Genomic DNA, 14,817 nt, shown 5'->3' on the forward strand with positions numbered 1-14,817 from the left:
GCTCAAGACATGCATAGTAGGATGACTAGTCAGTAGTGGCTCCATTATGATTCGGGGAACTTTCAAAGTGGTTATCCATGTTCCCGGTAGTGCACGTGAAGGACACAATGACGGCTCCTAGCTATTGACAGATCATTGGTGATCACGTAAACCAATTGGTGGCCTGAGCTCCGACTGGGAATGGCATCTTTTAGCAGAACAGCGCTCCTTGTCACAAGATCAACGTTGTACTGCAATTGTCCTAAGAGCACAGTGCTGAATTTTAGGTGTTGTAATGGTCCCGAAACTCACCTAAACCTAACCCAGTGTAACACTTTTGCAGTGTCATTAAAAGTTAGATACGAGATCATAGAGCTTCTCTGCAGAGTTTGCACTGTGTGTAGACGTGGTGCGCCATTCCTCCAGCCACCTACCAATCTCTCATTGCTTCCATGCAGTGACGTAACAATGGTCTTTGGTGCCCCTAGGCAAAATCTCTAGTGGTGCCCCCCTTACCCATCGAATAAATCCCATGTATGATCATCTATACCTTATGCGTACGCGCAGAAACGGCCATAAACCGAAAACATTATCAGTGGGAAGGTACGATTTCTTTTTATATTGTTGTGATAGGTCTTTTAAAAGTAAATTGGACAGAGTGCTCTTGTTCATTAAAAATATACTCATGTAAAATTCGGACTTTTTTTTTCAGTTGTAGTATAAATAAACAGTAATGTACCAAACAGTATTACCAAAGCGATTTCAAATAAATATATATAGTATATTACGATTTTACATAATTATATAATAAATAATAAACTTTGTGAAACCGCTTATAACTTTTATTAAATCTTAATCGACAAATTGTATACAAAATCAGAAATGTTTCTCACTTTTGCTTCTGCAACCGCTTATAACTTTTATTAAATCTTAATCGACAAATTGTATACAAAATCAGAAATGTTTCACACTTTTGCTTCTGCAAATTCTTTTATCAGTTCAGATATGCTCAATTTATGAGTTCTTTTTCGCTCAATACTCAGCATGGTCACACCCCAAAGACGTGCTTGGGTCATACTGTTTCTGGGATATGTCTTGATTAATTTTAACTTAGAGAATAATCGCTCAGCAGTTGCAGCTGTAACAGGAAGAGTTTCATATTAACAACGCGTAGTCACCAGACTGGAAATGCTGAACTTAGGTCAGATTCTGTAGTAAAATGAAGAATCTCTTCGTGGGTTGAAAGATTTGAAACACTGTCTTGAAAAGTGTTTCTGAAAGTCAAAGTTTCTCGTGGAAAGTCACTGGATAAATCGTTTGCATACAGAAGCGCAGTCATAAGACTGCTTGGTGACCTCTTCTTCAGGAGTGGTTAGTAACAATGACAGGCATAAGAACAAAAATCTTCCACAAAGTTCCCTCATTCCTTCGAATCATACTCTTAGTTTACTATTATGGCGTCGAAGATAGACAATAGCACTTTGATCTCTAATTCTTTGACAGGTCGAGTAAATCGCGTATCTTGTGCCAATTCACCAAAGAATATTTTGGACACTGGCTTCCTCCTTTCTTCTAACTTATCTGAAACATCAAATTTGCGGACGCAAGCACTGGCTTTCTCGAATATTTGAGACACATTCTTTCTAAGATCTTGCGTCATTGTTTAGTATTTTCTCAGTTCTCATTGACACTTTGACAAGCACCTACTAGGGTTCTGCAGCTTTTTTGACACAACATTAATGCTTATTAGAACTTTTTCCCATAACACAAGCATTACCACAAATCGAACCTTTCTGTTTTTCGTTTATAACGAGCTGCTTTTGTCCGTTTTTTCCCTTTCCAGTAAGGCACACGGCCTTAAGACATTTCATAACGTCCGCATATCTCTTTCTTAGTGCGAACACAGCATTGTGACCTGAATCCCAGCGTATTTGAAAGTTTCCTCAATGTCGTTTCATTTTCCGGAGATATATGCTTGGAAGTACAGTCTTGTAAAGCCTCCCAGCGTTCCCCGCTGCTACCAAAGAAGTTACATATATCTTGTAGAGTGGCAAAAAAGTTAACAGCTTCTGTGTTAACTTTTGCAACATCCGATAATACGAGGTTCAGATTGTGTGCTGTGCAGTGAACATATAGAACATATATATATTCTTGGCATGTTTTTGAATCCACGTTTGCAAGCCAGAAATATGATTCACTCATTACTGCTGCTCCATCGTAGCCTTACCCTCTGCACTTTTTAATGTCAATCTCATTTTCTAATAGGACTTTTAGTATTAAATCTTCAAAATTTTCTTCAGTGTTCGTCCATATCATAAAACCCAAAGAAGCTTTCTACAGTTTCGAACCATGGGAAATGATTACTAGGTTTAGAAGATAACATAACGAATGATGATACTTACATGCTCGATTTTTGTAATGTCTTGCGTTGAATCGAGGATAATGCTGGAAAAAAGGAGTATCTTGAATCTCATTTCAGATGTCTTTCTTAATTTTGTTTTGCAGTGAGATCGATGATTTCATTCTGAATTTGTGAGCTTAGATATTTAATCTTTTTCGTTTCGTCGTCTAAAAGTCTGTTGAAAACTTCTTCAAATTCTGCCGTAAGACTGATAATTAGAAGGAAAAATTACCTGATTTGTAGCATTCTTAGACAGATCCTCGAGTCTGCGAAGTGTAGTACTTATTGGAAAATCTGCAGTTTCTATCATTTTAATTTGTACGATGCATAGTTATCGTGGCCCACATAAGCCATAGTTTTTTCTTTTTTTTTAACAATATCTGTCATTTCAGATAAATAGTGCCCCTATCTGTCATTTCTACAATCGGTATTTTTAAAACAAACAAACAAAAAAAAAAAAAAAAAAGCTCATTATTACTCTCCAATAATGTTAAGTTTAGAGTCAAAATAGGTCAGTATCCTCGTCCATTTAACATTGTCATCTTAATCAGTATCAGGAGCGGATGAAGGTAAAAATTTCATCCGACCAAACTGTCTTTTTGGCACCCTTCCCCCAACTAGTCCTGGCCTATATATTTACATTTTATTTAAAAAATACGTTCGAAAGTTAATTTGGGGTGCTCGTTTGAGTGCTCCCTGACGTTGGTGCCCCGGGCAGTTGCCCGGTTTGCCCGACCCATGGTGCTTATGCCTCGTTCTGTGTAACCGCAATAATTGTCGCAATTGTGCTGTGCTTCATCATCATAGCAACTCTTTTTAACTCGTTTAAATCCAGATCTCATATGTCATAGGATTTGTCATATTTGTCATTATTATTATAAGCCTGCTGCGCAGGAGAATTTTATTTGAAGTTAGTAAGCTCAGTACATGTAATATAGGACTGATATCATATTCATACAGGAGGATTAATTTCTTAATCATATAATGCTATAAGCTCGACGAGTTTACAGTAATCCCAATAATTTGATACACAAATGTAATAAACAGCGAGCGAAGTGAGCAGGAATTTTTATTCTTACCATGTTCGGAAATGAATAGCGCGAAAACTTAGGGCTCCATTTATATAATTTGCTTCTTTTTTATTAAAAACTTGGGGCGCCCCTACTATACCGAAATGTACTGCTTCCATGCCAAACTTCGTATCTGCTTTCCTGCGAGCCAGAGATGGACATACCAGATATAACTATTTTATCAGACCTTGTTTCCATTTTGTACTAAAACCCAATAATACACTGAGCAAGGCTGTGTGATAATATGTAAAAGAACACTATCACGTAACAGTTTCAACACAATAACTTTGTCTTCATCAGACTTCCACTCCTTCTGGCTGTTTGAAAGGTAGTCACCTCTTATATACTCTTATATACCAGATATAAAGTAATTGGCCATAATGTTCTGATGGTCAGTGTGTATGTATATGGAGAGTGAGTTAATTTGGTTGTCATTTATCTTTAAAAAATGAAAAGGTGTAAAAATAAAAGTTTTACTGCCATTATATTAGTAATAAAAGGAATACACTTTCATTTTCAGATCGTCCAGATTACCCTCCGTCAGAAAGTTCTGAAGAAGAAGAAGAAGAAAGTTGATATTTCCTCCAAAGTAGAACACAAATATTGTAAATACAATCTATAATGTAAATGGTCATCGCCGTTTCCTCTGGAAGTAAATGTTGTTGTTTCTGACGGTAAAAAATATGAAAAAAATGTGTACATCATTTTGTTGTGAAGTGTTTTGTAAAATAAAGCTTTTTATTGTTTTTAATTTGAATTCTTTTTGGCAAACTTTCAGATTTAAAGTGGTGTATGGTAAACTTATTTACTCACAAACCACGATATTTCTAATCTACATAATACTGTATAAACTCTGCCCTGCCATCAATTGTCTCCTCAAAGGTGCCCAACTTGCTGCTATTATGCATTTGACTCAACATCAAGCTGAAATTAAAAATGTATCACGTTGTCTGTAGTCAGTACTTATTAAAGTGAATGCTAGGGAAGCTTCTGCTATTTGACTCGATTGACATTTGTGTGTCTGTCCGTCCATCCATTCCACGATAACTCTCGCAAAACTTACCCGATTTTGATGAAACTTTGGATGAGCCTTACCTCCACTTGCAGAAATAACACTATTGTTTGGGGTTGCAATCCATCAAGTTTAAGGGAAGTAAAATTAACCTCATGTTGCAAATATACATTTCATGTACATTTTTTATGGCATTGTTAATATCTTCTCAGCTTTGAGTTAAAATCCATCGAGAATGAAATTGTGAATTCACCCACCGCCCTCAATTCCAAAAATGTATTCCACGATACGTTTCTTTAAGAAGTGTTCGATTTTTGTATACGTCATACATTTTCTTTGAGGCTTTCCGATCATCCTCTCTGCAGAGAGTTAAAATCAATAAAGAATAAATTAATGGATCAATTTACCCTTCTACCCCACCATTCCAATTTCTTATAGAATTCAACGATAAATTTTCTAAAATTAATTCCGTTTTAATACAATACAATTAACATTTACTTTTACTCTTGCCCGTAATCCTCAGTGCTTAGGATTAAAACCAATCAAGAATGAGCTGCAAATTCATCTCTTCATAAGGTGTGAGGTACCCCACAATTAATATATGTATATACCTTGGTAATTTCATTGTAACTGTTGGATTTTAGTGTATTATGTCGTACTTAATAAATAAATAAAAGATTCCCAACTATTCGCCCTAAAGGAACCCGAAATCATTAAAGAATAACGTAGTGGTACTACTCTTTGGTACAGTTCCACAGTAATTTATATAAAATTTATTTGATTTTGATACACTATTATGCATATTGTCTTTGACTCTTTTCCACAATCTCTTGTGCTTGGGATTAATATTAGTTAAAAATGAGCAGTGAATTTAGTCTAATGTGGTATGGATTACTCTCTTCTCATCCTCAGATTCAATATATATATATATTGAATCAGATTCAGATCCAGATCCAGATCAGAATCAAATTCAATATATATATATATATATATATATATATATATATATATATATATATATACGTTATTCATCGCAAAAATACTAGATTTTCACGGAGTATAGCGTATCCTTTTTGTAACTTAACTATCATTTCTGCTACTTGGACATTAAATCAATCGAGAACCACAGAGTGAACTTCTTCCAATTCACACACACACACTTTTTTTTTTTTTTTTTTTTTTTTTTTTTTTTGGTATGTTTAATTATACCTTTCGTAAATATTAATCGATTTTTACACTATGATGTATGTGTATATTGAGATTTTCATATAATCCCCACTCTTACAGTTGAAGTCAATCAAATATCAGGACTCACCTAGACCCTAACCCTGAAGATTTAAATAAAAATTATAATTACTTTTTTTTTTTAATTCCCAATTGTCTCAATTGCTTGCAGTTAAAATGAGCCAATGATGAGGGAGCTCATTCTCCACAATTTTGTATAATGTATTTTACTAAATATTTACTAATCACGTCTGTGAAGTGATCCCGTCTACCTAATGAATTTATCTATCTTTTTTATATATCTACATCGTAAGCTTACGTTAATTTTGCTAAAAACTGTCGGTAGTTTTGCAATAAATACACTATATTGGAAAAATAATGAAATGGAAGAATGTTAAAATTCGTTTGTGGGTGGGGAACCTTGAAGTTGCCCTGCCCATTTATTTTTCCAATTAAAAAAAGGTGTATTTTTTGCAAAACTAATGATTTAGATATATAAAAATGATAGTCATTAGCTTTACTTCATAAGGGACAACTTCTGTGTCTGTTTTGTCGTAAATTAGAGACTTATTTCTAAAGCTTGGGATTGGAATTAGTGAGAGGAGAATCGCTCGCTTCAACAATGCATATAGCATCAGTAGTTAATAATAGTAACATTTGAAATGCAAATTTAAGTTGAGTGAACACGCTAGCCAACTTGTGCACAATCAATGCATAAATTGTGGTTTGTTACCACTAGGGGGGAAAATTTGCCGTCTGACGCACAAAAAGATGGATGGAACGAATAATTTTAATATTATGCTTTGCTGAAGGCAACAATTTCTGCAAGTGAAAGAGTGGTTTCGGAAACCATAGAAATAACAATCAGATGACGGAAACATACAAGGTTTTACTGTACAGTTCTTAAACTACACACCTACAGATGGCGATCCTTGCTGTTGGGTGTCAACTCATGTGTCATTCACGAGACACTCACCAATTGCGCGCAACTACCAATCGAGAGTGGTATGGGCCACGAATAGTGTTCCGAGGGACCGCGTCCACGATGTTGCTGTTGAGCTCGTCAGAACATGAGAGACTCTTGATCTATAGCCACAGGGTCATTATTCAATGTCACCGGCACGGAAAAAAATTTACAGAGCTACTGCGTATGGTACATTTATTCACCACTCCACACAATGGGTCGTGGGTCAGGTAGGTCAACATCTTCGACTGGGTCGTGTGTCAACAAGACGTGACCCACTGCGACCCACTCTGCTCAGTGCATTGTAGACAGCATCTTCTGAACACAGGTAAATTTGTGTACGATTTACTTTTAAGGCCTTCATTTTTCATTTGTTTCTATTTATTTACCTGAAATGAGTATAAGTGAAAAAAAAAAAAAAAAAAAAACAGGCACTTCTGGATATTGATATTTGTAATTTTAATAGTAGCTATAAGACTCACTTCTTGGCTTTCGCGATAACGTCGAATTTTACAGTATATTATTATTATTATTATTATTATTATTATTATTATTATTATTATTATTATTATTATTATTTACTTTATATTGGCTTACTTTACCTTAATTTCAGACTTTCAAATTTCATCCTATTTTTCACTGAAAACTGTCTGTACTTCAACAAGGAAATAATTGTAATTAAATTAAATTGAAATTAATCGTAATATGGTGTCGACCATGACAAACACTTTACCATATTATATCGTAAAGGTCAGATCCACCAGTATTGTAACAGAGCGGTATTTGAGTGATTAACCGTAGAAATTCAAACTCCGGTTAGTCATAATTTCACAGTTTTTTTACAAGTGTAAATTCTTTATTCAGTTGAGAGGAGGGCGAGGATCATGGGTCAGAGTTAATGATGATAGGTTTTAGTGGGTGGTGGGTCAATGGGTCATGGGTCGTGTTCATTGACCCACGCCATTTCTGCACCACTTCTAACTCAGATACACTCTTGATGTTTCTAGTTGCTAGATGTGCAGATCCCAGTTATATGTTCCCCATGGCCTCAGACGACTCTGTTCAGCAACACAATATTTCCTGACTTACTTTACCTTCCAACCAGGGGTAAAAGTAGATCTGAAAAGGTTGGGGGACGCATGACGTAACTGCACCTCCCGTGTTTATCTTTGCCCGTTGTAATTTTTTAGAAAGCGGGGGGACGCCACAGATATTTTCTGAAAGTGGGGGAAGCGTCCGCCCGCGTTCCCCTTCACTTTTACCCCTGCTCCCAGCCAGTTTTCTTAACATATAATAATGAGTTTGTGACGTCATATGCGTGACCGATCCATCCTGTGCTTGCAATGGAAGTTTTGGTGAACATACTTTGATCCTTCACCTACAAGACCGCGTCACTCAATGTAGCCTCCATCTGCTGTGATGCATTTCTCCAACGTACTTTCTATGCCTTGAATGCACTTTGGTAAAATTTAGGTGGCTGACTTTTACACCATTCTTTCACAGAAGAAATGAAGGCCTTGTTACTGTCGAATATTTTCCTCGCAGGTGGGCCCTTAAACAGGGAGAGATCCGAAGAAGCCAAGACTAGACTATAGGAAGGATGAGGGACGACTCCCCATTTTCATTATTTATTGTGTCATCATGGCTGTATGAGGCTTCGCACTGTCATGATGGAGTTTGATAACCGTACCTTGCAGCTCTGGTCTTTTGGTCTGGAATCAAGTCGTATCGTATCCAGTGGCAAACGATAATGCTGCTTGTTAAGTGTGGAGACATGTTCCAAGAAATCTGTAAAGTCGCCGAACTGAGTCCAGAAAAAGGAAGCCATATTTTTCTGGCTTAAAAAAAAAAAAACTACAAGCAATGCTGGGTACTGTTACGATCCAATGTGTGATTCCCATAAACCGAAAGCAGCTTTCTACATTGATGTGTGTGATTCATCACCGGTTTTGAACAAGAATTCCATTGCCGATTGTTGTCGGATCCTAATATCCCTAATAGTATGTTGGTTTGCAGCAAGTCTTTCACTATATTTGATTTTAACTTACTAGACTTTGCGTGCACTTATACCTGCTGCAGGCGTTTTGAAAGAGTTACCCGCAAATGTCGTAATTTGATTTTCACTTGCTAGATTTTACTTGCCTCGGAGGCTTGCTGCAAGTTTGTAGCAAGTGTGTGAGTTGTAGTTTCTACCAACAGGTGGCTCAAAAGTATAATCTTAGAAATCCCTCCGCCAAGCCGCCATTTGTAGTAGGTGCGAAGTGTGTGAAGCATTAAAACAAATGGATAATTAGATAATTACGTAAGTATCCAATATGTAGATAATTTATATTTTAAACGTGTTTTGTGTGACAAAGTTGTTGAGAAAAATATACTGTGTGATTGTTCGTATATAGTAAATGTTCGGTTTGTAAAAGGCATGCAATGCAATGCAAGTATATACTTGCAGAAGACTTACTACAAACTTGCTGTAGACTTGCAGTGTAAGCGGTATCCTTGTAGAGACTTGCGTCTAACTTGCTGCCGACTTGCTGTGCACTTGTAGTGCAAGCGGAAACTTGCAGTAGGCTTGTTGTGCAAGTAAACCCACTGCAGTTGTTGTGCAAGTAAACCCCTTAAATTGCTTTGCAAACTTACCATACACTTGCACTGCAGGCGTGGTGCAAGTTCGAAGAGCGTCAACTAGGAAGTTTACATTAAACTTGCATCAAACTTGCAGGCTTGTATCACAGTATTGTAACCCAGACCTGAATTGCAAATCTGCTGCAAGTTTGTTGCAAGTCATTTTTGCTATCTGGGATCTACTTCAGTGTCCATTGTGGTTTACCTGTGGAAAATAAACAACAATTATCATCATTTTGAAGCCAAAGGATCAAAGTATGTTCACCTAAAATTTCATCATCATATTGCAAATTATAAAAATATTCCCATCTATGCAAAACGTATTGAACACCCTTTGTACGTCTAGTAACATTTAAGGGGTAGCTTTTTGCTTATTTTAATCGCGAAACAACGCGAGTATGCGCAATTTGTCACAATAATCCCGAATTTGACCTAATATGGGGATAAAATCGCGAAATATTCTGTTAACAATCTAGTATCCCAAGAGCAAAATCACTGAGAAGAACAGAATGTGAACGCACTAACAATTTTGTACTTCGAGAAGTGTGGACAGGAAAGAAAGTGCATGCTCAGTACGAAATGAAGCATATAAAATAATTTAGCTTTTATTGTTATTGTAAAAGCGTAATTTTTGTGCTTGTAAATGTTTCTTTGTGGAGTTGTGAATGGGGGAGTGACAGGTAGTTTATTATTATTATTATTATTTCTAAGTAAAAACAAAAATACTTGTATTAAATTACATTCTGTGTAAGTGAAAAGTTTAAAGTGGTTTCAGACGATACATTTATCCATATTTTCCTCCATAACTTAAGTGAGAATTGTAATCAAGTTCATACTTGGTCGGATACCTGTGCTGATACTTGGTTAATGTATGTCTAGAAGTTATTATTTTTTTAATAAGAGCCACGGAAAACTATTTCTTCGCAAAAAATCAACACTGAATTTGGGTTTAAAAATGAAACCGAATTAAGGACAAATTTAAACGAAAAATTCAGGCCACTAGCTCTAGGTCCGCGTCTCATACAGCCGTGGTGCTGAACGAGACACTAAACTCAAACCCAAATCCTGAGCTCCTTCGTGCCTTAGTGGTTAGCGTACACGCCTTTGGCGTAGGAGACCCCGGTTCGATTCCCGGAGGGAGCTCATGTAGTTCGGACTCAGTTAATCAGTAGGTCCACATTCACATAGCCTCGCAGCTAAAAGGAACGCTAAACTCAAATTCAATCGAAAATTTTCGTATCCAGAATCGTAAGATCGGAGATGTGGATCCGAGGGAAATTCGTAGCTGCAGGTGAAAGGAACCCTCCCTCTCACCCATTCCTGAATGAAATCATTACTTCTCCAAGGTCCATGATGCACCACCACTTTGTTCGAAATTCTCCTTACATATTACTTTTTAAATTTTCTTAATTGCGACTCCAGACAACTTCCAGGGTACGTCTGTGATTAAAATATGCTCTTGTAAAATGTATACATTTTTATGCAGATTTTTATTTCATTGACGCACTTTGTGTGACGAGGGTCCCCTTTGTTTCCTCCCTTTGCAAATTCTACTTGAGAACCTTATTTCAAAAAATCTTGTTTGATACAATAAAACGAACATGTTGACCCAGATAATACATCAGCACTGTCCAGATTAGAATTGGAAACAATATCCTTTTAATTCTGTACCGGTCCCGGTCGAAAAAGCTTAACAGCTTTTTCAGGACTGTCATTCTGAGTGAGGTTTTTCTGGGTTTTCCTCATTCACATCAGGAAAATGCCGGGATAATATCTAATATAGAGGCCCCAGGCCGCTTCTTTCCTGAAGGGCACAATGACTCAGTGATAGAGCACTTAGCTCTGGTGTGTGAGGTTCCTGATTCGATCCCAGGCCAAGTAAGTTTGTGGCGGACAACATCGTGTCCGTGGGTTTTCTGAGGATGCTCCCGTTTCTTCCCATTTTCACGTTCCACCGATTCTTCCATCATCATTCACTTGCTTTATTCACCGTCTCCTTTAGCCTAAAGGGCATAATCGTAGGACGTTAAACTACAAGATTTCCTTCGCCATTCCTTTCTTTCTTCCACCTTCCCCGTATAGTGTGCTCGCCAATGGATATCGTCCCTCATACTTGATACCCATCAATGCCGGTAATGCCCAGAAATACAGTATGTATAAATCTAATGTAAATAGAGTTTGTTTGTGTGTCTGTCTGTCTGTGTGCACCTGACGAGTGGACCGAGAGTTACAAAATCTTGGTCACGGGTACCTTGGTCCAGGTCCCAGACCAAGACGAAGCGTTTTTTTTTTTTTTTTTTCGAACCAGGGAGGGCGTTTATTGGGACATGTAAAACTAGTAGGAAATGACCGATATTAGTGTCAAATTCATAATTTTACGGTCGCTGAGATCAATGGTGAAACTCCGATCGCATTAACTTCCAAATTCATCCAAGTTAATTCCCATTCGCCTGCGGACCAAGGGGGTCACCGGGAAGGGGGGATACCGAGACGTAAAAATATTTCAAAATGACTGATATTAGTGTCAAATCCATAGTCCCCGCGGTCGCTGAGATCAACAGTGACATTTCCATTAGCGATTACTTGCAAATTCAGCTACCATTGCGGGCCGGGGCTCAACTGCGAGGGGAGGGTACCGGAACACGTAAAAATAATCCAAAATAACCTATATTAGTGTCAAATTTATAGTTTTCGCGGTCGCTCAGATGAATGATGGTACTCCCATAGGCGGTGACTTCCATTGGCTGAAGGCAGAGATCTTTTTTTTTTTTTTTTTTTAAATTCGAACCATGGGGTCTCAGGAGGCGTTTACCGGGATATGTAAAAGTAATAGAAAATGACCGATTTTTTTTCCTTTCGTTGTTCAGTTTGTTTATATAGATATTTTATCTGGCCCATACAAAGAATTGGTATTTCAGCTAGTAAAAAAATAAATTATGTACCGGAATGATTGTTGCTTATGTTAATTTTGTTTAGAATATGCCTTTGTCGTCGTTAGCTGTTCATCTACATACATCTTTGTTAGCATTTTATTAAGTGGAAAACTGCATACTTTCCAAATTGTGTTCATTTTATAGTTTTCTTGCATTGTTTACAAATTCCAAACAACAGTGGGAACCATGGACTGACGTCTCTATGTGTAGCCTAATGCATATTCAATTTTCTTAGATGGTAAATTATCACTGACTATACAGTTCATACTACCACCAGTAGATGGCATTTATTTTTGTCTTCTATTTTACGTTTTCCTCACTAGATGGCAGAAATGCTTGTATGCTAACCCTTTAATGCCCTGAAAGTTAATTGATTGATTGATTTGATTGTATTTACGTCGCTTTTTGCCACCAGCGAGTTTATAGAGGAGGAGGACATACACTACTCTTCTTCGTTTGAGCTATCTAGCCAAGAATTAAATCTGGGACCTCGTGCCCCTAAAGCGTGCGAGCCAACTACTAGGCCAGAGAGATAGATTAATATCCTGATTTTTTTTTTAATGAAATGACTTGCCAGTGGCGTATTTACGATTTTGTTTCGGGGGGGCTTTACTAACTTGCGGGGGGCTTTGCCTGAAAATGTGAAAATTCTGCAAGATATTTCATATACTTTACTATAGTAAGTAAGATTTCGGGGGGCTTAAGTCCGGAAGCCCCCCTAAATACGCCACTATGACTTCTAACATGAAATCTAACAGTTCTGTGTAAATGCTTTCAACCACATGTCTATATGACAAAAATCTGTCTATAGCAGTAGGGCCTATTTGAAATGGCATGTAATGTTAGTTTCCTATAGAGCTCTCAAAAATATTACATTTTGTTTAATTAATTAATTAATTGTATGTTTAATACTTAATTCTCTCAGGAAGGAAAGAATTATACAAATTTTCTGAAAATAAAATATTCGATGGTTATAATGTCTATTAATACAATTTTGAAAATGTTTTCTGTTTTAGTGACTGTTTATCTTTTTTTTTTTTATCTGTTTGTAGCGCTGTTTGCTAATTGTTCCTTTCTTAACGTCTCAGAAATATGGTTCGAGGCTAAGGGAGACAGTGTTGATGATAATGAACGAAATGTTACAATGAAGAGAGTGGGAGGAAACGAAAGAACCCCGAGTAAAATAAAAAAAAAAAACATACACGGTTTCGTTCACTAACAAAGCCCATTTATCGTGTGCTGGGATGAACTTCACACATGCGAGGTGATAGGTGCTACAAGTGAACCACTATGGCCTCGCTCATGGTTTTCTATAATAGTGTGTGCTGTGTGTATATATTTTCTGCCTTAAATTAATCGTGTTTTTTCTTTCGACTTTAATTTATGTTTAAAGAGTTAAGGGGAAGTCAAACATCTTAAGTGTTTACTGAAAATACAGTGTTAGAAGTGATGGTTACGATTTTTATTACACGAATTTAACAACCAGGTTCTTTTGTAAATTCTCCTAGTGTACGAGGAAATATTTTGGCGAAGGGGACAATCATTGTATCAGTATCTGTTCTCCTTCCTTCTGAAGAAAAAAAATCTACCAACCATTTCCTAACTTTTACATTCTGACCAAAATTGATGATGTTGCATCAAGCAGTTCTTGAAATATTGTCTCTCCCGGACACACATACTCTGACAGAGAAAATATATAAAGAAGTTTTTAGTGAACCTAACTCTTTAAAAAAAAATGAATAAACAAAAACTGAAAATACTGTAGCTTGTGACTAGGCGAGCTTGTAACCAGAAACACTAAGCAAGGGCATCATTTGGATTGCAGCGATGAGGATATATAACTCTCTGAATTTGATATATTTTAATTATACTATAATAATATAGGTGCTAATGAAAAATGTGAAATTATATAAAGCGGCGAAGAGTCTTGTCCTTTCTCTCAAGCAAACCCTGAAATGACGCCACTGGCTTCAAGATATTTTGAGAAAATGATGCTAAAATTTGAATTCACTTTACATTCATATAGTTTCTTTAGTACATAAGTGCAAATATTATGAAATATGATTTTCCTTCAATTAACTTCGTAGGAACAAAAGTATTTTAAACTGATGGAACAGAAGCGGCTCATGAGGGAAGTCACACTGGTTAAAAAAAAAAGTTTTATCGCCCGAGATTACAGGAAAAATGTCTAATAGGTTAAAGGTATACAACAATTAGTACATTAAAGATATTTTCATGTTTTGCTTTCAAGTGAAAAAAAAAATAACTTGATTTCCATTCCCTCACGAGCCCCCTCTAAGATGAACAACTTGAATGTTTTTTTTTTTTTTTTTTTTTTTTTTTTAAGTTTCTGAAAATTGAATATTGATTACAAAATGAAGACGTAATTCTTTAGAATATGAGACATATTTGCCTGAAGAAGACAAAGCCATCTGGAACAAGGTGGAAATACCGGAATAGTCAAATTAGCATAATAATAGTAATAATAAAAGTGAAATTGTGTTTCCTGGTTTCTGGAAACAAGAAATAACTAAATTCATTTTTCCCGCAGCAGTCCAAGATACCGTTATCAAGGCATTAAGAACAAATCTCCATCATAACAGAGGTCCGAT

The 14,817-nt window shown here is 36.5% G+C and overlaps 1 protein-coding gene across 2 annotated transcripts in view; it reads left to right on the forward strand.

The window, feature by feature from the left end:
* LOC145680377 (18S rRNA aminocarboxypropyltransferase) overlaps positions 1-4,207 on the forward strand; it is a 35,144-nt gene extending 30,937 nt beyond the window's left edge. For both annotated transcript variants that reach the window (XM_081750807.1, XM_081750806.1), the window contains exon 6: positions 3,971-4,207. In XM_081750807.1, the coding sequence (XP_081606933.1) occupies positions 3,971-4,026 (56 nt within the window). In that variant the 3' untranslated portion in view covers positions 4,027-4,207. The remainder of the gene's footprint in view (positions 1-3,970) is intronic.
* The last annotated feature ends 10,610 nt before the right edge of the window (positions 4,208-14,817 follow it).

This window comes from Thermobia domestica, chromosome 3 (assembly GCF_964235325.1).
Source record: "Thermobia domestica chromosome 3, izTheDome1.hap1.1, whole genome shotgun sequence".
In the NCBI taxonomy this organism is placed as follows: Eukaryota; Metazoa; Arthropoda; class Insecta; order Zygentoma; family Lepismatidae; genus Thermobia; species Thermobia domestica.